The sequence below is a fragment of the Oryx dammah genome, unplaced genomic scaffold (genome assembly GCF_014754425.2).
Source record: "Oryx dammah isolate SB20612 unplaced genomic scaffold, SCBI_Odam_1.1 HiC_scaffold_1, whole genome shotgun sequence".
Classification (NCBI taxonomy): Eukaryota; Metazoa; Chordata; class Mammalia; order Artiodactyla; family Bovidae; genus Oryx; species Oryx dammah.
In genome coordinates, this window is record NW_024070185.1 from 61,630,884 (window position 1) to 61,654,049 (window position 23,166).

Genomic DNA, 23,166 nt, shown 5'->3' on the forward strand with positions numbered 1-23,166 from the left:
GGCATCTCAAAAGTGAGGGATCCTCCAAAGTCTTGCTACCTCCTCTCACTCTCTGCAATCTCATTGCAGAAGATTTCAAATTCTACTAGCTAAAACTGCCCACCTCTTCTTTTCACTCTCCTGGTATCCTTGTGACTTGATTACAAAGGCCTTCCCCATCCCAATATTATCAGAGATTTGCTTCTTATACTCCACTTCTTAATCCTCCTGGAGTTGTTTGTGTGCGGTGTGAAATGAGATCAAGCTTTCATTCTCGTATATCAATATTCCATTGTCCCAGCACCACTCCTTGCGAAGTCCGTCCTCTCACCTCTGGCTTGGGGCTCCACCCAGATCATAAATGTCCATGTGTCCACACAGGTCTGTCTCTGGGTGCCTCTCTTGTTCCACAAGTCTTGTCCTTTCCTGTGCCAACATTGCATTGTCTAAATTGCTCCACTACATTGTTCCAAGCTGGCAATTTGGCCCCAAAGAGAAATAAAGGCTCCCAAAGCACAATTACCCTTTCCTCTGGAAGGCCTACACATTTCTTTCCCATCCAGTCTTCATTTTATCCTCACAGGAACCCACTGGGTAGAACGACTGTTCACGCTCTACCGTGGGGACACCAAGCTTCAGACAGTTTAGTGAATTCCCCTAGTTCTTGCAAGTTGGCAGAGGCATTATCCAAGTAGGGCCCAGACTCCTGGCCCAATCCCTCACCATCCTCCTCCAACCCTCCCCTCAGTAGCCCTCAAGAGGCCCAGCCTTCCATGGCCCTGAGCTCAACCACCACTTCCTTCTGATGTCCTGTGTTGAGGGGAAATGACGCCCCATCTCTGTGAGCCATCTCCCTGTTGTCGGTCACTCTAGGTGTGATCAAACCTACACAGTACAAGCCTGTGCCTGACGAAGAACCAAATGCCACCGACGTGGAAGAAACACTGGAGAGGATAAAGAGCAATGACCCGAAACTTGAAGAGGTCAATCTCAACAACATCCGGGTGAGGCCCCCTTCACTCTACTTCCCCTGTCGTGGGAGTGTGGGGGAAGCCAAGTCCACTCAGAACCAGACAGCCCAGACCAGACTGTACACAGACAGCAATGTCCTGCTTGGACTCTGGGTGCTTCTGGATCAGGAATAGAGGCAAAACTTTGGGGAAGGAGGACAGTATAAACCAGCACAGCCCATCATCTCGGTTTCCTTTGGGGCCTGACATCAGACCCAGATGTTTACCACAGCCAACCCAGCTTCGACTCTGGAAACCCACCACCTTATCCACAACACTGAGAGTTTCTCAGAGATAAATCATGAGTCAGACACATATGGCTACAGGGATCTCAAGACTGGAAAAGCCTGGTGCCCACCAGGTTCATGGGGGTAACCCAAGCCTGGGGAGGGGCCTAACCCTGAACCTGCATCTCAGGCACGTATTCAGCCTCATTCTGCAACCCTAGATGGGAACCATTGGCCCAGTGTCCAAAGTCATGCTCTAGGCTGTTGGCTCACATCTCTTTGGACCCTTCCTGTGTGACCACCAGGCAGAGCAGGGACGGGTGGACAGGCTGTGGGAGGAATGCAGAAGCAGGCCCAGCTGCCTGCTCACCTGCTCAGCCCGGGAGCCAGAGAGATTAGTTCTCAGGGGGTGTGGATGTAAGCTAAGAAGTGGGCCCCTCACTTCCCCGCTCCGTTTTCCTTTCTTCTCTGCTTTCTTTTAAGTGGCTGCCAGCCCTCCTGGCATAATCAGATTGGAAACCTGCGACTGCAGTGTCTCCTCCACCTGGCCTCCCTGCGCTTTACTCCCATGGGGGCTAAAGTGACGCTCTGAAATGCGAGATCCATTCGGGTGCCTCCACTATCTGCCATGTGTGCCGTGGGAGACACTGGCACAATTCAGAACTGTGCACCCTGGCAATGTCGATGGGCTCGGAGAAGTGTGGGATGAGGGGGAACCTGGCCATGGCCCTGTGCCTTCACCGTGGGGCCTCAGGCAAGGGTTCACCCTTTCCAGGCCCGTTTCCCCTCTGCATGTGAGGCAATTGGACTAGGTCAGTGGTATTCACTTGAGATTAAAAAAATAATAAATGCCAATGCCCAGTCCCTCTCCCCACAGAGAGTCTGATTTTATTGGTCCAGGGCAGGCCTGAGCATCAGCATTTTATGAAAGTTCCCTAGCACCTCCAGTGTGTGCTAGGGCTGAGACCCTTTGGGACAGATGTCTCTTAAAGATTGTCTAGGGCAATGCCCCACCTTAGTTTACGGAAACAAACTCAGAGAGGGGCAGAGACTCCCCCAGAGTCACACAGCAAGTCAGCAACATTGCCTGTTGCACACACCCACAGGCCTGAGCTCTCGGCACAACACTCTCCTGCACCTTTGCCTTGATGTTTTCCTGCTCCTTCGGTCTCTGCATGTACAAAGAGAAAACTACAGGTGCTATCTGAAATGTTCAGGGAGGACTTTCTCAATCTGTTTACCAGAAAGTTCTCCCCAAATCTCAGCCATCTGGGCAAAGCAGGAACCCTTTGCCCGTTCAGCTCTTTGCTCAGAGACGTGCTGGGCATCAGGTTGCATCAGTTGTGAGAGAATTACTGCACCATCTCTCTGCCCTGCCTGCCCCTGGCAGGACTGTTGGTCACTGCTTTACTTTCTCTCTGCAGAATATCCCCATAGCCACTCTCAAGGCGTATGCAGAAGCCCTCAAAGAGAACTCGTATGTGAAGAAGTTCAGCATCGTGGGAACACGGAGCAATGACCCTGTGGCATTTGTATGTACCTTTCTGTTCTGTTGCGTTGAGAGGGGGAGGCATAGAAACAGGAAAGTTGACATTTGTGGCCTCAGGACTGGCCATGTGCCACTGATGAAGAACCCTTGTGATGAGCTGTGATGTGGTGAAAGACACAGGGCTAGGAGCCAGGAGGGAATGTGGACAGAACAGCCATTAGCCAGGCACCATCTGTACATTATCCTAGTTAATCTCCACAGTCATCCCAGATCCCAGAAGTGCAGGGCTCCCCACATTACAGACGAAGAACGTGGGGTAGAGGAAGCTCAGACAACTTGCTTTGTACAAAGTTTCACAGCAAGTGAGAAGTGGAGTTGAGGTTTAAATGCAAGTCACATGGACCTTAAAGTTGGATCTCTGTCTCCACTCAGTGTGTAGACAAGGGCCTGCCTCTCCCTGGTCCTCAGTTTCTCCATATCTAAAACTATTGTCTTCATTGGTGGTTTCCAGTGTTCAATTTTATTTGATCTTTCCTGTGTCTTAAAAATAATTCAGATTAGATTCAGTTCAGTTCAGTTGCTCCGTCATGTCTCTTTGTGACTCCTTGGACTGCAGCACACAAGGCTTCCCTGTCCATCACCAACTCCCAGAGCCTGCTCAAACTCATGTCCATCAAGTCGGTGATGCCATCCAACCATCTCATCCTCTGTCGTCCCCTTCTCTTCCTGCCTTCAATCTTTCCCAGCACCAGGGTCTTTTCCATTCACTCACTTCTTCATATCAGATGGCCAACGTATTGGAGTTTCAACTTCAGCATCAGTCTTTCCAATAAATATTCAGGACTGATTTCCTTTAGGATGGACTGGTTTGATCTCCTTGCTGTCCAAGGGACTCTCAAGAGTCTTCTCCAACACCACAGTTCAAAAGCATCAATTCTTCTGCACTCAGCTTTCTTTATAGTCCAACTCTCACATCCATACATGACCACTGGAGAAACCATAGCTTTGACTAGATGGATCTTTGTCAGCAAAGTAATGTCTCTGCTTTTTAATATGCTGTCTAGGTTGGTCATAGCTTTTCTTCCAAGGAGCAAGTGTCTTTTAATTTCATGGTTGCAGTCACCATCTGCAGTAATTTTGGAGCCCCTAAAAATAAAGCCTGTCACTGTTTTCACTGTTTCCCTATCTATTTGCCATGACATGATGGGACTGGAAACAGTGAAAACAGTGGCTGACTTTATTTTTTGGGTTCCAAAATCACTGCAGATGGTGATTGCAGCCATGAAATTAAAAGACACTTACTCCTTGGAAGGAAAGTTATGACCAACCTAGACAACATATTAAAAAGCAGAGACATTACTTTGCCGACAAAGGTCCATCTAGTCAAGGCTATGGTGTTTCCAGTAGTCATGTATGGATATGGGAGTTGGACTATAAAGAAGGTTGAGCGCTGAAGAATTGATGCTTTTGAACTGTGGTGTTCGAGAAGACTCTTGAGAGTCCCTTGGACTACAAGGAGATCCAACCAGTCCATCCTAAAGGAGATCAATCTTGGGTGTTCATTGGAAGGACTGATGCTGAACCTGAAACTCCAGTACTTTGGCCACTTGATGCAAAAAGCTGACTCATTGGAAAAGACCCTGATGCTGGGAAAGATTGAGGGCAGGAGGAAAAGCGGATGACAGAGGATGAGATGGTTGGACGGCATCACTGACTCAATTGACATGGGTTTGGGTGAACTCCGGGAGTTGGTGATGGACAGGGAGGCCTGGCGTGCTGTGGTTGATGGGGTCGCAAAGAGTCAGACACGACTGAGCGACTGAACTGAATTGAACTGATGGGACTGGATGCCATGATCTTCATTTCTTGAATGTTGAGTTTTAAGCCAGCTTTTTCACTCTCCTCTTTCACTTTCATCAAGAGCTCTTTAGTTCTTCTTCACTTTCTGCCATAAGAATGGTGTCATCTGCACATCTGAGGTTATTGATATTTCTCCCTATAATCTTGTTTCCAGCTTGTGCTTCATCCAGCCCAGCGTTTCTCATGATGTACTCTGCATATAAGTTAACTCAGCAGGGTGACAATATGCAGCGTTGATGATCTCCTTTCCTAATTTAGAACTGTCAGTTGTCCCATGTCTGATTCTATCTGTTGCTTCTTGACCTGCATACAGACTTCTCGGGAGGCAGGTAAGGTGGTCTGGTATTCCCATCTCTTGAAGAATTTTCCACAGTTTGTTGTGATCCATACAGTCAAAGCCTTTAGCGCTATCAGTAAACCAGAAGTAGATGTTTTTCTGGAATTCTCTTGCTTTTTCTAAGATCCAACGGATGTTGGAAATTTGATCTCTGATTATATTAAATTGTATTTATTATAAAGTAGCCATCAACTCCTTTTTTAAAAATATTCAATGCATATTTATGGAGTGTTTATGTCCAGCACTGAATTAGGCTCTGAGAATACAACTGTGACCAAGATAGTCCCACTTTCATGAATGTAATGGTCCATGTAGACAGATAAAGAATAACAGTACAGCATGATTACTACAAGACTCTTAGCAGGTTAGAAGGTACATGAATTAGCCTACCAGCCATGGCAATTAACCATTTAGTAGCAATCAGTTTTGTTGATATCCACAAAATAACTTGCTTGGATTTCAACTGGGGTTGCATTGAATCTATATCAAAAAGGAAAGAACTGATATCTTGACAATATTGAGGTTTCTTGTACATGGAATGTATCTCCATTTATTTAGTTCTTCTTTGATTTCATACAACAGAGTTTTGTAGTTCAGCTTATATAGATCTTGTACATATTCTGTTAGCTTTATACCTAGGTATTTCATTGTTTGGGGTAATAACATAAATGGTATTGTACTTTAAATTTTAAATTCCACTGTTCATTGCTATCTATGGAAAAGCAGCTGACTTTTCTTATTAACCATATCCTGGAACCGTGCTATAATTGCTTATTAGTTCCAAGAGTTTTCTTTGTCAGTTATTTTGTATTTTCTGTGTAACCAATAATGTCATTTGCAAACAAGTGCAGTTCAGTCGCTCAGTTGTGTCCAACTCTTTGCAACCCCATGGACTACAGCACACCAGACTTCCCCCATCCATCACCAACTCCTGGAGCCTGCTCAAACTCACATCCATCGAATTGGTGATGCCATCCAACCATCTCATCTTTGCAAAAAAAGACAGTTTTATTTCATCTTCCCAATTTATATGCTTTTTATTTCCTTTTCTTGCCTTAGTGCATTGGACAGAACTTCTGTTACAATGTTGAAAAAGAGGGCTGAGAAGGGGCATCTTTGCCTTGTACCTAATCTTAGAAATAGTTTCAAATTTCTTACCACTAAGTATGAAGTTAACTGTAGGCGGGTTTTTTTTTTTGTAGATAATCTTTATTAATTTGAGGGAATTGCTCTCTGTTCCTAGTTTACTGAGACTTTATCATGCATGGATGTTGGATTTTGTCAAATGCTTGTTTTGCATCTATTGAAATGACGATTTTTCTCTTTTAGCTTGTTGATATGATGGAATATCCTGCTTAGTCATAATTCAAAACACTTTTTAATTTATGTTGAGATTTCTTCTTTGATCCATGTGTTATTTAGAAGTGTGTTGCTTAATCTCCATGTATTAGGGGAGTTTTCTACTTATCTTTTTGTTATTGAATTTCTAGTTTGATTCCATTATGGTCTGAGAACAGACATTGTATGATTTCTGTTCTTTTAAATTGGTTATAGTGTGTTTTGTGGCCCAGAATGTGGTCTATTTTGGTGAATGTTCCAATGTGCATGAGAAGAATGTGTATTCTGCTATTGTTGGATGAAATAGTCTATAGATGTCAATTATATCTAGTTGATTGATGGTGGTGTTGTGTTCAGTTATATCTTTCCTTGTCTTTGACCTGCTAGAGTTGTCCATATCCACAGAGGTGTATGGAAGTCTCCAGCTATGATAGTAGATTCATCTCTCTGTCTCTCTTTGCAATTCTGTTAGTTTTTGCCTCATATAGTTTGATGCTCTTTTATTAGGCACATTCTCATTAAGGATTGTATGTCTTCTTGGATAATTGACCCCATACTATCCTATATGTCTTCTTGGATAATTGACCCCATACTATCCTTCTTTATCCTGATAAATTTCCTTACTTTGAAGTCCATTCATAGCAATCAATTAGTTTCTCATTTTTAAAATACATAGGACATTTCCTTGGTTGTTTTCGAAATGATAGAAATAGCTCATAGTCTCTCACTGCTGCCAGTGGAGAACCTCTGGTTAGATGTTCTCTGACCTCAGGATATCTCCAGTGGATCCTGAGTGTGCCCACAGAGACACAGCTGGCAGTCACATGCTCTGTCCACTGCTGTCACTGGATCAGAAACCAAGCCCATCTGTGCTGGCAGTCAGCTCGGCTCCACAAATATTTACGGGGAATTGACCCTGTGCCAGGTCAACAGCTGATGTCATACCCTTCACACCAGGATACCCATTGTTGAAGATGAAAATACTTCTGGGACAATTGGTAATAAGCTACCGGAGCTCCATTAGTGTCTGCACTGCCTGCCCCAGCTCTTCTCCTGCCCATTTCTTTACTCTGGTCTGGCAGACAGAGTTGACACCTGGTATGACACTGCCTATAGGACCAGCTCAGTCACTAGTATGTCTATTTGGATCAGCCTGCTATACTTACATACTGGCTGTCAAGTATTTTGATTATCAGGCCACACCTTTCCTGGGGAGCAAGAGGGATATTGTGGGTGGGCACAGACTGGGTCCATCCCCTCAGGAGGGTCCAACCTACGCAGGGTTGGAGAGGACGCTGACAAGTCATCCCGGAACACATGAAAGCAGGGGAGCTGAGGATTTGGGCTCTGAAGGCATCCTAGGAGCTGAGCCTTGCGAAGGCTTCAGCAGGCAGGGCCAGTGGGAAGGGCATTCCTGGACCAGATCGTCATTTCAGACAACCAGGACCCACTGATCTTACATCCTGGCTCATCAGCTGCTGGTGTCTCCTTTCCTCCATGACACATCGTTTCCACCACCTGCTAATTACTTCATTTCCTCCAGAGTCTCTGATTGTCATCTACACCCCCTGGCTGAAGTCCTCCAACGTGCTGGGGCCACCTGAGCTTCTGTCTTCCGATTTGCCCTGGTCACTTGCCCAGTGGGCTGGCTTCCCAGGCTCCCCTCTCTGCTGTTCAAAGAGAATGACAACTCCATGGAATTCCAACAGGGTCACAGAAAAGACAAGTTGAAAGCATATAGGGAACTTGGGACTCCACTAGTCCAGTGACCGGTGACTGAGGACCTATTGTGTGCTGAGCACTGTGTGGGTGGGAGGCTCCCTTGGGGTGGGTGAGGTGCACCAACAGCCCACCAAGAGTATACAGGCTAATGGAGGAGACAAAACCTCTATAAAAACGACTCTAAACACAGGAACACAAGTTCCATGAGGGAGGTTATGGATAAAGTCTGTGAGGTTCAAGAGGGCAGGCACAGCAAGCTACGGGGAAAGATTCTTAAAGAAAGGGGCATTGAGAATGGCCTGGAAGGATGGACAGGGTTTGGACGAGTGAAGCAGAAAGGAAGGGCATTCCAGGTGGTAGGGAAGGATGAGGGAAGGCAGAGCAGAGGGAGAGCGCTGGGTGCTGGGGGAACTGAGAGTAGCACCACCAAGAGGGGCAACTGGAGTTGAGGCTGATCAGGGCGGGGGAACCAGGTAACAGAAGATTTGGATGCAGCTTAAGGAGCTGAAACTCCCCAGCTGGGGTCTGGAGCCCCAGCAAGCCAGAGGTGCTTGGTGAAGGAAGCTGAGGAGATCTTCTTGCTGGCCCCTGACTGTGTGTGAAGGACTCTCACTCCCAGCAAGGCTCCCTCAGTATTTTAGGTTCTACCCACAGGGGCTCCAGCCTTGATCAGGTAATTCACGGCACCCTACCTTTTCTCCTGTGGTCCAAGGCCCTTGCCGAGATGCTCAAGGTGAACAAGGTGTTGAAGACGCTGAACGTGGAATCCAACTTCATTTCCGGAGCTGGGATCCTGCGGTTAGTGGAAGCACTTCCGTACAACACTTCTCTGGTGGAACTGAAGATCGATAACCAGGTGAGACGGGCAAGGGCCTCCTTGTGTCCTTCACTTGATGCTTGCAGTTCTGCATTTTTTCATTTGCTGCTGTAGGGAATGGACAGAGCAGATGCTGCTGCTTATGAAAGCTCCAGAGCCCAGCTTTAAAGAGCCCTCCAAGGTCATCCAGTCCATACCCTCTACATGCTCACAGTTCCTTCTTCCTCATTCCCACCAAGTGCTCCACCAGCTTCTGCTTGGGTACCCCTAATGATGGGAGGCTCACTCTTTATTGAGATCACCCCTTTCATTTTTAGTGAGAATATCCTTCCTTATATCCAGTAGAAGTCAGTTCCCTATAAGTCCTGTTTGTTGAGTTTAATTCTGTTCTCTGCTGCATACAGGGTATATCTGATGCACAGATCTTATAAACCACTGGATCTATAAACTCACTAGGCAAAACAACACCATTTTTACCCATCACCCCCCCACACACCACTCAGTGGGCTTTTGAATACCATCAAGGTTATTCCCTGGGCAAATTCTAGTTTGCCTTTTTCCTTACAGGGTTATCATTTCTCTATAACTTCCATAGTTCAGTCATTTATTTTCAGGGCAACCATTTCAGTTCTAACTTTCTAAGATGATACTAATAACAGTATCATGTCTGTTGCACATGTTGAGGGTTCACTGTGGGCCAGGCCATGTGCTGTGCATTTTATACACATCATCTCTGATCTTCCCGACTGCCCTGCAGGATGTGAGTGTTATCAGTCTCAGTTTTTGGAAAAGAAAATGGCTCAGAGAAGCTGAAGGCTAGCAGCTTTCTCAAGGCTACCAAGTGAGCACTTTCAGAAGCAGGATTTGAATGCAGGTCTCTGACTCTGAAGCCCACTCTTTTCCGGTACAGGATGTCGCTGTAAAAATACTACAAATATATAGAAAAGTGCATAGAAGTTAAATCCACAGCTTAACGACTCATATAGGCAGGTAACCTGTGTCAAGAGGTTAAGCATCACCAGCTTCCAGAAGACTTTGGCGGTGCCTTCCTTGGTGGCTCAGATGGTAAAAATCTGCCTGCAATGTGAGATACCCAGGTTCGATCCCTGGGTTGGGAAGATCCCCTGGCGAACAGAATGGCTACCCATTCCAGTATTCTAGCCTAGAGAATTCCATGGACAGAGGAGCTCGACAAACTACAGTTCGGACATGACTGAGCAACTAACACTTCTCCCAATCTTAAACCTTCACAACTCTTCACAGTTTGCTCCCTACTTACTTTCATGGCTCCATGACTTAGAGCTATACTTTTCTCTCCCCAGGAACGTCCTCCCCTGCCCTGACCCCTTCTCTGCCTAGAGAAATCCTCCTCTTGCTTCTGATTGGGTTGTAGTCGCTCCTTCTCCCAGTGGTTCTAGAGCCAGCCTGAACCACCTTGCTGGAGCTAACTGTATATATCCCTTCCCAACTCCACTTGAGTGATGGCTCACTGGTACCTTGAAGTTGCTCCTAGTGAGAGTATTTACACTGTGGATATTGGCAAACACTACAAATCCAACCTTTGTCCCCCCTCCCACCCCCGCCCCCACCACAAGAGCCAGCATTTAACTGCTTTCTCCCTTCAGCCTGCCACAGGGCCTCTGAGCCTCCCCACGGGGAGCGTTTAAGAGCTCCTTCCCTGGTTCTCCTAGCACTTTGGCTTTCTTGTGAGCGTCTCAGAAGCAGGGGCTGTGTCTAAGTCATCTCCATATCCCAATACCCAGTTCAGAACTTGGCCCTGCAGTGGTACTTGATAAACAGGGCTGCCCTGGATGGTTGTATATGTTGTTCACTGTATAATGAGGAGATGAGACAAAACCCAACTCATAATCTACTCTTTAAAACTTCGTACAGGGCTTTATTCATCCAAAGAAGGCACTTTTCTCTAATTCATAAAGAGAGGCCATATGAGCCTGCAGCAGCCGTGTCACGTGAATTTGCTGCATTAAATTCTTTCCATCCCTCACATGCCAGGAGCCTGCTGCTGTAGCAGCCATTCCCAGCCCCCATCGCTTCCATCCTTTCTTCCATTGCTGACCCTGCTCTATTGCAGGCAGGGGGGGGGGGCAGATCAGATGGAACAAAGGCATGTAACATGCCTGGCAGTAGCCTTAGGCCAAGCCCTGGGATTGGCTACTCATGTGACACCAGGCCTACCCGGGCAGGGAGTCAGGATCTACGCAGCAGCGTCAGCTGAAACCTGATTCCTGGGGCAGAATGTCGGCCAAAGATGACCCAGAGCACTCGCTTCAGGTCATTGTGGTGGCAGCTTACAGGGAGCCAGCTGCCCACTTCCCCTCCCAGTGCTTCCCCCCCGGAGACAGAGCCCAAGCCGTCCATCACCCTCACCCCGGCTAAACATCCGTGCAAGGACATCCACTTCCCTGAGCCTCAGTTTCCTCATTTGCAAAATGGGGATAATAAGAATCTCTACTTCTAAGGAGCTAAGAGGTGAATACTATGAAGTTGTTCACTTTTATATTTACTCTGAAGGTGACCTAGGGAGTTTACACATTATTCTAAGAGTTAATGTACTGAGCAGGTACCATGTATCCATTATCTCATTTAATGCTGGCAAAGACTCTCTGGGTGGATGTCGCAGTCTACCCTAGTATTGTGGATGAAGACACCGAGGCCCAGGCAGGCTATGTAACCTGCCTGAGGTCATATAGGAAGTAAAAGAGGCAAGGTTAGAATCCAGGTCTATGTGACTCTGAAGTCCATGAACTGTGCCTGTCTGGGTTCTTGAATCTACTGTAGTTTTGTGCAGGTCTTGGTTCTTCTCAGCTGTCCCTTTCCCTTGGTGCCAGGCCAGAGCACTGGTCACCTTCTGCTCCCACCCCACCCGAGGAGTGTCTCCCTTTGTTTTATCTCAGGGTTTAGTAAGTGCCTGCTGTACCCAGGGCTGTGCTGGGCTCTGTGTGTGAATACTGGCTCAGTTCTCTTGAGATTCCACACTGGATGAGATGACAGACAGTGTGCAGTTGATCATCCAGCCAGGTGCTCTAGCAAGCCACACACAGTGGGGTACTGTGGGGAAAATTTTCAGTCAGGAGCAGGCATCAGGGAGGGCTTCTTGGAGGAAGTGGAATTTGAGATAAACCCTAGGGTGGACAGTATGTCAGAGGGTAAAGTGGAGGCCATGGCATCCCCAGTATAGGGAACCACATGAACAAAGAGAAGGAGAGAGGACAGCTGTAGAGTCAATTCAGAATCGACTAATGGGACTGCCTGAGGAAAGCCGGAAAGGGAGCTGGGGGGAGCCCGAAGGGCTGGGAGTGGGTAGTTCGAAGGGAAGTGGCCTGTGGGCTGTCATCAGCAACCGTCACAGTCATGCTCTGCAAAGACGGTTCCCGGCTGGATGGGAGAGGGTTGGGGGCAGGAAGAGGGCATCAGGGCTTGGAGACCAGAGGGGGCTTTGACCACCCACATGCAGGGGGCCCGTGAGGAGGTACTCCTGGGAGCCTGAGTCTAGAGACTGGACTGAGACCTGGTCGGGGAGGTGGGGGGCTGAAACGGGACTTGAGAAGGGGGCTCTGCTGGCTCGGGCTAGGGGAAGGCCACCCATGCCTCTCTCAGTTCCCCGGGAGGCATGGGCTCTGGGGGAGTGTGGCCAAGAGGAGGTGATGAGTGGCGCTGGATTTATTCCTCGTTCTTGTTAGTCACCAAGGTCCCCAGAGGCCACAGCTTTCTCCTCAGCCCTGCGCCTGTAACCTGTGTCAGAGTCCTCCCTTCTCCTTATACGGCCAAGGAGAGGGACTCAGGGAGTTCTGCCCAGGGTGACACAGAGCCTCGCAGGCTGGTTCAGAACACAGACTCAGGATAGGACTCTGAGGCTGCTTGTTGACTCAGCCAGGCTCTCTTTTACTTCCATGCTCTTGCTGCCTGGAGTCACCCTGGGGCAGCAGTGAGCCTGGGCATGGGGGGAGGGGCAGGGGGCTGGCTGCAGCTGAGGGTGCTGAGACATGCCTAGTTCAGCCCCCCTTTTGCAGATGGGGAAACCAAGGATTTGAGAACGGATGGGACATGCCCAATGTCATGAATCAGGTTAGGCTCAGAACTGGGCTGGAACTGAGGCACCCAGCTTCCAAACAGGCTGCGTTAGTGAACAGACAGGAGAGACCCTCCTCCAGCACGCAGGAGGCAGGCAGGACACATGGGGTACCTGCAGGCCCATCCGTCCCAAGCCAACTGTGTCCCAAGCGGCGGCTCTTCGCCCCTCTTGATCCACTCCCCTCTCCCACAGAGCTCCCTCCAGCAGGCCTTTCCCAGGACACTTGGGCATGGGACACTCTCCCTGCCCCTCAGCAGAGACAAGGCCTGAAAATAGGCTCCCTCTCCACATGAAGACATGTGCAAAGTCTAGGGGGATTCCACTGGGTGTCTCGCATTTCATTCCAATATTTGACAGCGAGAGTATGCTTAATATTTTGAAAAAAAGCTAAAGGAAGTGGATCCTGTTTTCTTGTTTTTCCAGATTGGATTGTTTTCCTAGTGGAAATAAATTTAGAAAACAAAAGCGATGCTGGAATAGGATCCTGAAGGTTTTCACACATGGTGACACCCATTAATTTTAGATTCCACACTCAGGGCAGCTTTTTAAATGAGGCTGAATATAGCTTTTGGTTTTGCAAGATATAAGGAAAACACACTCTTGAAAAGTAAGAGAGCAAGACCAACTGTGTTTTGTTTTATTCCTTATCGTTTTAGCTTCTAAGCAGCAGCTCTCCGTCTCCGCATAGTTTTTGAGTCTGTGGTCTCATTTTGTATTGAAGTAATTCAGTCTGGAAGTATTCAGCCTCCTTGAGAGGACAGGGGTGTGTCACTGTCCCTTCCTCTAAATGTCAATTTACTGCCCTCACTCTAAGGGAAAGATGAGATGAAGTCAGTGGAAATGGTAGAGAAAACCCTTTTCCTATGCAGATCAGAATAAACCAGAATAAAGATCTGTGACAGTGATCACCTCACCCCATGTCAGGGCCCCACTGCAGGAGACAGACTGGCCCAGGGGCCCCCTGGCTTCAAATCTCTGACATTTGAAGTCAAGCAAGGGATCGAGTCCTGGCTAGGCCCCAGCTGTGTCAGGTTCTTTCTGTGTAATGGGGGGAAGCCACTTATTGTATCCATGCCTCAGTTTCCTTACATGTAAAATGGGAATAATACTCCTCCTCGCCTAATAGGTCTATGCCTCATATACCTGACAGATAGTCTTTTCTCAATCAAGGGGGGAAATGTTTCTATTGTTAATTAGGCCCAGTCAGTGGTGGAAGGGTTGGGTGGGGAGGACCGACATCCGAGAGATTCTAGCTTATGCAAGGAACAACTTTTAACCACTTTCTTTTCCTCTCTTATTCCCTCTCTTCCTTTCCTACTTGAGTTTATTTTTTATTGAAGTTAACTTACGTATACTGAAGCAAATGCATCTTGAGTAGACAACTTAGTGGATTTACGAATTTATGTGTAGCTGTTTGATTACCACCAAGTTCAAGATGCGGAACACTTCAGCACCCAAGCAGTCTCCCTCAGGCCCCTTTTCCAATCAGCACGCTGCAAATGCATGAATATTTTAATTCCTGTCCTCAGAATTAAGAGGTTTTTAAACTTCATATAAATGGAATCTTTCTGTGTCTGGCTTTTTTTGGTCAACATTGTCTGTGAGTCTATCAGTTATCTACAGCTGTGTAACAAAGTATGCTTCCTTCCCCCCAAAAAACTTAGCCACTTAAAACAACATGAACATGCATTTAGCTCACAGTTTCTGAGTCAGGAATCCAGAAGCAATTTGACTGCATAGATTTAGCCCAATCTCTAATGAGATTACAGTCAAGGCTTGACCAGTGCTGGAGGAACTGCTTCCAAGTGGCTTCTTCCATGGCTGTTGGCAGGAAGCCTCAGCTACTTGCCATGTGGACCTCTCCATAGGGCTGCTTGAGTGTCCCCATGGTATGGCAGCTAATTTCTCCCTGAGCTAGCGATCCAAGGCAGAGAAAGAAGAAAGCCAAGCCAAAAATGCCTTTTATGAGCCAACCTTGGAAGTTACACAGTCACTTCTGCCATGTTCTGTCTGTTAGAAATGAGTCATTAAGCAAAGCCACCCTCAAGGGGAGAGGAATTAGGCTGTACCTTTTGAAGGGAAGAGTGTCAAAGACCTTGCAGCCTTTTTTTTCCTGGCTGCATTGGGTCTTTGTTGCTGCACTCAGGCTACTCTTTATTGTGGTGTGTGGGCTTCTCACTGCAGTGTCTTCTCTTATTGTGGAGCATGGGCTTTAGAGAGCCCTGGCTCAGTAGTTGGAGTGCATGGGTTTTGTTGCTCTGCAGCATGTGGGATCTTCCCAGACCAGGGATCAAACCCATATCCCCTGCATTGGTGGGCTAATTCTTAACCACTGGGCCACCAGGACAGTCCTGCAGGCATGTTTTAATTGGCAGAGTGAGAATCATTTCTATCCTTTTTCATTGCTGCAGTTTGACCAGAAGGGCCTTTCTAATCAGCAGAGCAACCCAAGATTGGAACAGGCAATTCAAAGAGTGGTGTACTCCCATCCCCAGGGGTGTGTGTAAGTGGAACAGAACAATCTGGCAGCTGTAATAAAGGAGGGAATGTTAATATCAGCCAGGATTTGGGACGCTGACGTTGGATTAGATAATTCCCAAGGCTCCTTTCTGTTGTTTTTTCAAGTGTTCTCAGCTGTCCATATTTTCTGGATTAAAGAAAAGGCCATAACCGGCCCCATGAAATGTATCAAGTGAGCTTCTCGGTGTCCATGGCACCTCTGTCCAGCTCCAGGTCACAGCTCAGTTGCACCTGAGTTGTTGGATGGTTGTTTCATTAAGTAGTGAATCTGATCATCTTCTCCTCAGATTGATAATACATGGTCAGAGTGAAGGCTGAGGGAGCAAGAGGTGTTGTACACTCCTGAAGGGCACATCAGTGTTTGTGTCCTTTGGGCAGGGCAGTCACACATTTAATTCAAAATATGCCTATCGTTTTAACCCACCAATACTATATCTCCACATCCAGCCTGAAGAATACTCCTCCCTCTCCAGCAAAGCCCACTCCTGCATTGTGTATGACAGGGAAAACTGGAAGCAAATGAAATTATCTGTCTCTACTAGGGCATCCCATGAAGCAGTTAGAAGGAATGAGGTAGTTCTCCATGTGCTGACCTGGAAAGATTCCAGAAAACATTAAATGAAAAAGATAAGTTACAGAACAATAAGTACAGTATGAATCCATTAAGGGAAAAAATGAAAAATAAGAAAAATCTGTATATTTTTGTTACATATTGCATAGAAAAAAAAAATCCACAGGAACACATCCTGTTGGCCATGGTAGTTTCTTCTGTGGAAAGTGGGTAGGAATGAGGATAAATGATGTGAAGGGAGACTTTTAATTTACTTCATCTGCTTTAGTATCATTAGAATTGTTAATAATGAGATTATATTTACTCACAAGTTTTCAAGCATGTCTGAAGTGGGGCAAGAGTTCTTCCCGATGCCCTCTCCCTGGCCCTACTGCCAGAGTCCGCTCCACTTCAGTCTCCCCGTAAGAGGCTCCTAAGTGTCTTATACACACTGTCAAGGTCACCTCTTAATTTGTTATGCCATCCCAAGCAAGCTAGTGATAGACTCAATGCAGGCTCTGGAGGCCTTAAAGGTCACGGAGCCTAAGCCTCCCCCAGCAACATCTAGGAGACCCTTATGGGATGCAGTCTGCCATCTCTTCACACACCTCCAAGGACAAGCAGTCCACCACCTCGCCAGCCACTGTTGATGGTTAGATGGCAATCTGCACGCCAAGCCAAGTCTACCTTATGAGCTCTTTCAGAGGCACTCAACTGAAGTGGGAACTAGCCAGGCTCTGGGGTAAACTGTGCAAATCCTGCAACTGACTAGCTCTGTGATTGGAGGGAAATTTCTTAATATCTCTGCTTATCTTGTCTCTTGTTTATATGATGAAAGTTATAAGAATACTACATATTCCATTGGTTTATAGGGAAGAGAAATTGACTTAGCTTATGTAAAGTGCTTATGCCATGCCTAGGACATAATGATCACTAGATAATAAGAGACCAGAGTCTTAGTCCTGACTTCTGTCCACAAGGCCCCCTCTCTCATCTATGAAGTGATTGACATTCTTCTAGTCTCAGAGTCCCTGGAGAAAGGAAGGGCTTGAGAAGGTAGTAAGTAGGAAGCTCCTTAAGATGTATGCACATTTTCTATTTTAATGTAAAAATGTGGTTTGGGTCAGAGATTAACACTCCAGGCAGACAGGCTGTGATTATCTAATGTACCCTCTGGCACACACCTGACATGTCTGCATGTATTCCAGGGCTGTCGGAGAAGGTGGTGCTGGAGCATCCTCTGAAGTCCTTCCAGCTCCAGCTTCAGCTCTAGCCTTGGCTCTCATTTAAGCAGAGAAAGCACAGCCTGGCTTCCATATACACACAGGCTCAGTTTACTCATCCCCAAGTCCGGGATTGCCTATTCTCCTGCCCTGCCGACCTCCCAGGGAAGGAGGGCAGTCGAATGGGGCAGTTTGCATCTGAGTGCTTTGTGCTCTCGACCAGGCAGCACGATGTGTCAGCTTTGCCGAAGCGGCCCCTGCAGTCATTGGCAGTCCCTCCACTTGGGACACTGGTGCTTTAAAGACTAGTCCATCCTGCTTTGTAGCAGAGCTTGCCTGACAAGTGACAGCAAGGAAAGACCAGGCTTCCTGCTTAGTGGGATGGGCAGGGGACATGCCAGTTCCTTACTGGGGCCTCAGACAGTCTGTATCATCTGCCAGACCAAGCCGGCCAAGAGCCCAGGACTGTGCTGGGTCCTTCAAGGACAGGCCTGGGCTCTTCCCAGCACTTTCAGAAGCCTTGCCAGATGGGCCAGTGGAATCTTACTATCCTCCCTCTGCCTGCCCTAGTCAGCAATTCCGGCTCTGTCTGAACCCACACAAGCTCCAGTGAACTCAGGATACCTGGGAGGAGTTCTCTATCAAGAGTCTCAACTGCAGTTTCACACTTGTCCTTTTGGATATTGGGCTGATGTATCTTCTCAACCTCCCCAAGTTCCTGTGCACTGATCATGTTCCTATTTTTTCCATTCAGTTCAATGCCTTGCCCTTGCCCTAGAGACACAGGGTACTATGTGCTAAGGGCTCACGGTCTAGGTTAGCAACCATCCAACAGAATTTTGTGTTGATGGAAGTGTTCTGTATCTGCACCAATATGGCAACCACCAGCCAGTGGCTCTTGCACACTTGAAATAGAAATGTGCATTAAATAGAAAATGTGCATACATCTTAAGCAGCTTCCTACTTACTACCTTTCTCAAGCCCTTCCTTTCTCCAGGGACTCTGAAACTAGAACTGAATTTTAAATTTTATTTAACTTTTAATTGAAGTATAGTTGCTTTACAATATTATAGTTTCAGATGTACTGTGTTCAGAATTTTTACAGATTATATTTCATTATAAGTTATTACAAGATAATGTCTATAATTCCCTGTGCTCTACAAGATGTCCTTGTTGCTTATCTATTTTATATGTGGTGGTTTGTAGCTCTTAATCCCCTATCTATATACTGCCACTCCCCACTTCTCTATCCCCTCTGGTAACCACTAGTTTGTTTTCTATATCCGTGAGCCTGTTTCTACTTTACTATATATATTCATTTGTATTTTTTTAGATTCCATATAAATTTTATTTATTTAAATTTTTTTAAATCAAAAATGAGCAGAGAATCTGGATAGTTTCCCATGGAAGACATACAGATGACCAACAGGTACATAAAAAAGTTGCACAAAATCACTAATCATCAGGGAAATACAAATCAAACTACAATGAGCTATCACCTCACACCTGTTAGAATGGCTATTATCAAAAAGATAAGAATTAACAAGTTTTGGAGAGGATATGGAGAAAGGGAACCCTTGGGCACCATTGGTGGCAATTATAATTAGTGCAGCCACTATGGAAAATAGTATGGCTGTTCCTCAAAAAATTAAAAGTGGAACCATCATACAATCCAGCAACTTCACTTCTGGGTGTTTATCCAAAGAAAATGAAAACACTAATTTGAAAAGATATGTATCCCTATTCATTACACCAGTATTTACAATAGCCAAAACATGGAAACAACCAAAGTGTGCGTTGCTGGGTGAATAGATAAAGTAAATGTGGTATATCCAATAGGATATTATTTAGTCATAAAAAGAATGAATTTTTGCCATTAGTGACAGTGTGGATGGACCTAGAGGATATTGTGTGAAGTGAATTCAGAGAAATATAGATACCATATCCTCTCATCTGTGGAATCTAAGGAAAAAAAAAAGAGAACAGATTGGTGGTTGCTAGAGGCAGCAGGTAAGGGGTGGGTGAAATGGGTGAAAGATGTCAAAAGGTACAAACTTCCATTAATAAGATGGGAGGGGGGTTCAGGATGGAGGAACACATGTACACCCATGGCAGATTCAAGTCAATGTATGGCAACACCAATACAATATTGTAAAGTAAAATAAATTAATTTTAAAAAAAGTAATGCATGGAGGTGTAATGTATGATGATTATAGTTAATAATATTATATTGCATGTTTTAAAGTTTCTAAGATAGTACTTTTTTTTTTGGTTGTGTGGTTTGTGGGATCTCAGTTTCCTAATTAGGGACTGAACCTGGGCCATAGCAGTGAAAATCCAGAATCCTAATCACTGGGCCACCAGGGAAGTCCCAAGACTAAATCTTAAAAGTTCTCATAATAAGAAACTATGTATGTAACTATGTATGGGGATGGATGTTAACTAGACTTAGTGTAGTAATCATTTCACAGTGTATATAAATATCAAATCATTATACTATATGTCTGAAACTAATGTTATGTCATTAAAAAAAGATTTAAAGAGCCCCATGCAGCTGGTGACTGCTCTACTGAACAACACAGGTCTAGTGGGAGAGACAGGTGAAGGCAGGTGACCCAATAATGCAGATTGACTGGGCTGGGAGTAGAGAGGGACATAACAATGCTTGAGTATCAAGGAGGAAAAGATGGTTTCCAGAGGTAAAGATCAGGAAGGCCTCATCAGGGAGGGGGGCATTTCCAGTAGCTATTAAAACATTGATGCTGGGAAAGAAGAAGGCAGGAGGAGAAGGGGATGACAGAGGATAAGATAGTTGGATGGCATCACCGACTCAGTGGAAATGAGTTTGAGCAAACTCTGGGAGATGGTGAAGGACAGGGAAGCCTGGTGTGCTGCAGTCTATGGGGTCGCCAAGAGTCAGACACATATGAGCAACTGAACAACAACAAATTAAAGCACTACGACACATCACCAGGAGGGCGAGGGAGGGTAGGAGCATTCCACATGGAGGCAAGAGGACACACGAACCCTTAGAAGGACCTCTGCCTGCATCAGGCATCAGGTCCCAGACTCTCCACCCCTGGGGTAACCAGCCTGAGGACAGACTGAGAGAGGAAAGGAAGGCGAAGGGCTTCCCTGGTGGCTCAGAGGTTAAAGCATCTGACTCCAGTGCAGGAGACCCGGGTTCGATCCCTGGGTTGGGAAGATCCCCTGGAGAAGGAAATGGCAACCCACTCCAGTATTCTTGCCTGGAGAATCTCATGGACAGAGGAGCCTGGTAGGCTACAGTCCACGGGGTCGCAAAGAGTCGGACACGACTGAGCAACTTCACTTTCACTTTCAAGGAAGGCCAGGCTGCAGAGAAGGCAGGGCTTATCTGGTATGGTTATTGAATGAACTGAGACCCTACAGGTTGGGCACAGGGCATTGGGAACATAGTAAACTCTCAATAAATGGCAGCAGTTATCAGCCGTGAGGAGTCATTGGTGGTGCTTCTGTGTTTGTTTGCTGCTTCTCTAGGTCAATTTGGGAGTATTGCCCTCTTAGCAGTATTAAGTCTTCTGATCCATGGATATAGGATGTTTTTACATTTATTCAGGTCCTCCTTAATGTACAATGCTCTTTTATAGTTTTCAGCATGCAAATCTTTGTTTCTTTATTGAATTTATTCCTAAGTGTTTTAATGTTATTGTAAATGAAATTATTGCCTTAATTTCACTTTGAGGTGGTGGTTCATTGCTGGTGTGTAGAAACACAGATGGGTTTTGAATAGCTTGCTGAATGTGGTGATCAGCTCTAATAATTGCTTTTTGTGGATTCCTTAGGATTTTCTAGATACAGTACTGTGTCACCTGCAAATAGAAATAGTTTTGCTTCTTCTCTATATGGCGACTTTTCTTTCTTTTTCTTACTTAATTGTCCTCCAGACAATGTTGGTGAAAGTGGACATTTTTTGGTTTGTTCTTGTTATGAGGGGGAATGTCTTTAATCATTAAATAGTACTATGTTAGCTTTCCTTCTGTGTCTTTTTAAACCTTTTTAAGATTATGTTTACTCTTTAATATCTTATTATACATGGTAACAGAAAACTCAATACAAAAAGAAAACAAAAACTCTTCTTGAAAAGAGATCTCTTTAAGTAAGCTTATCACCATACTTTTGCATAGGTATATGTGTGGGAAATATAGTTAACTTTACGTAATAAGTACAACCCATCTTGTCACTAGGCTTCGTCTATTCAATATTGTGCCACAGCATCTTTCCAGGCTTGGGCCCAAACAGTCAGATTGTTATTGTACAGCTGCCCAGGTTCTACTGTGAAGCTTAACCATCTTTTATTTGAGAAACTGCCTCTCGATGCATGTTTGTTTCCCTTTTATTGCCACTATTATAAACAAGCAGGATGAATATCCACATCATACCCTTCCCAACTCTGTGTATTGCCATGTTTTCCTTTCCTTTTCATCTTTGTCAGACGATCACTATGGATCCGGGGTTAGAGAACTAGCATAATCAGAGTGAGGCTTCAGGAAGCTAACTGTAGCAGTCCCAATCTTTTGTGTGACCTTAGACAAACCCTTTTCCCTCCCTGGGCCTGTTTTCTTCATTTGTACATTGAAGAGATTTACAAATCTCTAGTCTAAAAGACTGGTTAGCCAACCTGACTTTGCCTTGAAATCACCTGGGGAGTTTTGAAAACCATGGACACCCGAGTACCGAGTACCGCAGCCAGTGATTTAATTAGTATGAGGGATAGCCTGGGTTGTGGGATTTTTAAATCTCCTTGAGACTAAACGATATGAAAGTCCTTTCTGCTCAGATAGTCCAAGAAGGCTGTTGTGGGGCAGCGGAAAGATCTCTTCTTGGCATTCAGCTACACTAGGTTTGAATCCCAGCTCATTGGCTCCTGGCTGCCTGACCTTTCAACTTCTCTAAACTTCCGGCTTCCGGTTGCCCTGCTCTTGGAGTGGGCTGGGGCAGGGAAGTACTAAAATCCCAGCCCAGCACTGAGGGTTTCTGCGGGTAGAGAAGATTTAGGTGCCGCACAAGTGAGCAAGAAGTGACTGTTTTTTCTTTCTTTTTTAAATCAAAGAGCCAGCCTCTGGGCAACAAAGTGGAAATGGAGATTGTGAGCATGTTGGAAAAAAATGCTACGCTCCTCAAATTCGGCTACCACTTCACCCAGCAGGGACCCCGGCTGCGAGCGTCCAACGCCATGATGAACAACAACGACCTTGGTGAGTGGACCTAAGCCCCCTAGCCGCCCCCTGTCATTCTTCGTACATATCGGAGGAGATATGGCAGGGAAAACTCCACTGTTGCTTTGCCCAAGGCAGGCCTCTTCCTGGGCCTGACTCTCGGTTTTCATACTAATCCCATACTCTAGTTTTCGGTGTTTGCGTCTTGCTTCCCCCCGGAACCTTCCCCAGACTGCCAGAGCCCTGCCTGCAGACGCCGAGGCCAGGCCCTCCTCCCCAAAGGTAGCTCAGCTCAGCACAGGACTGGGCCCAGAGCGCACCCTCAGCCTGTTAGCCTAGTGAGTGAAACGTAGGCGGCACAAAGCCAACACTGAGTCTCTTCCTCTTCTGATACCTTTTTTGGAGCCCAGTTCAGTTCAGTTCAGTTGCTCAGCCGTGTCCGAGCCCAGAATCCTCTCCAAATCATACAGTCTGGCCCAAGCCCCAGATCCCAAAGCAAACAAACAATCAGCCTTACTACCCACACCTGAAGCTTGGGGGACTTCATATTGCTTTTAAAGTAAAGGTTGAAAATGTTGACTTCATAGTAAAGTATAACAGGTTACATTCATTTAATCTCAGTTACAGGCATAGTTTGTATTTTTTCCTAAAAAAAAAGAAAATGTCACACTCTTTCTTAGTAAATACTGAATAGAAATGCAAGTCAGTTGAACAAAAAGAAAGACCAATCACCCACTTAGTTCCAGATGCTAATTGTTCTCAAGCTCTGTGGGTAGTTGTTTCTCCTGTGTTTTCCTGCTGCC

General features: G+C 46.0%; 1 protein-coding gene across 2 annotated transcripts in view; it reads left to right on the forward strand.

Annotated features, from left to right (window-relative positions):
* Nucleotides 1-23,166, forward strand: part of TMOD1 (tropomodulin 1) — an 88,806-nt gene that overhangs the window by 58,035 nt on the left and 7,605 nt on the right. For both annotated transcript variants that reach the window (XM_040238618.1, XM_040238629.1), the window contains exons 6-9: nucleotides 853-983; nucleotides 2,641-2,748; nucleotides 8,675-8,818; nucleotides 22,258-22,402. In XM_040238618.1, coding sequence (XP_040094552.1) covers nucleotides 853-983; nucleotides 2,641-2,748; nucleotides 8,675-8,818; nucleotides 22,258-22,402 — 528 coding nt within the window. The remainder of the gene's footprint in view (nucleotides 1-852; nucleotides 984-2,640; nucleotides 2,749-8,674; nucleotides 8,819-22,257; nucleotides 22,403-23,166) is intronic.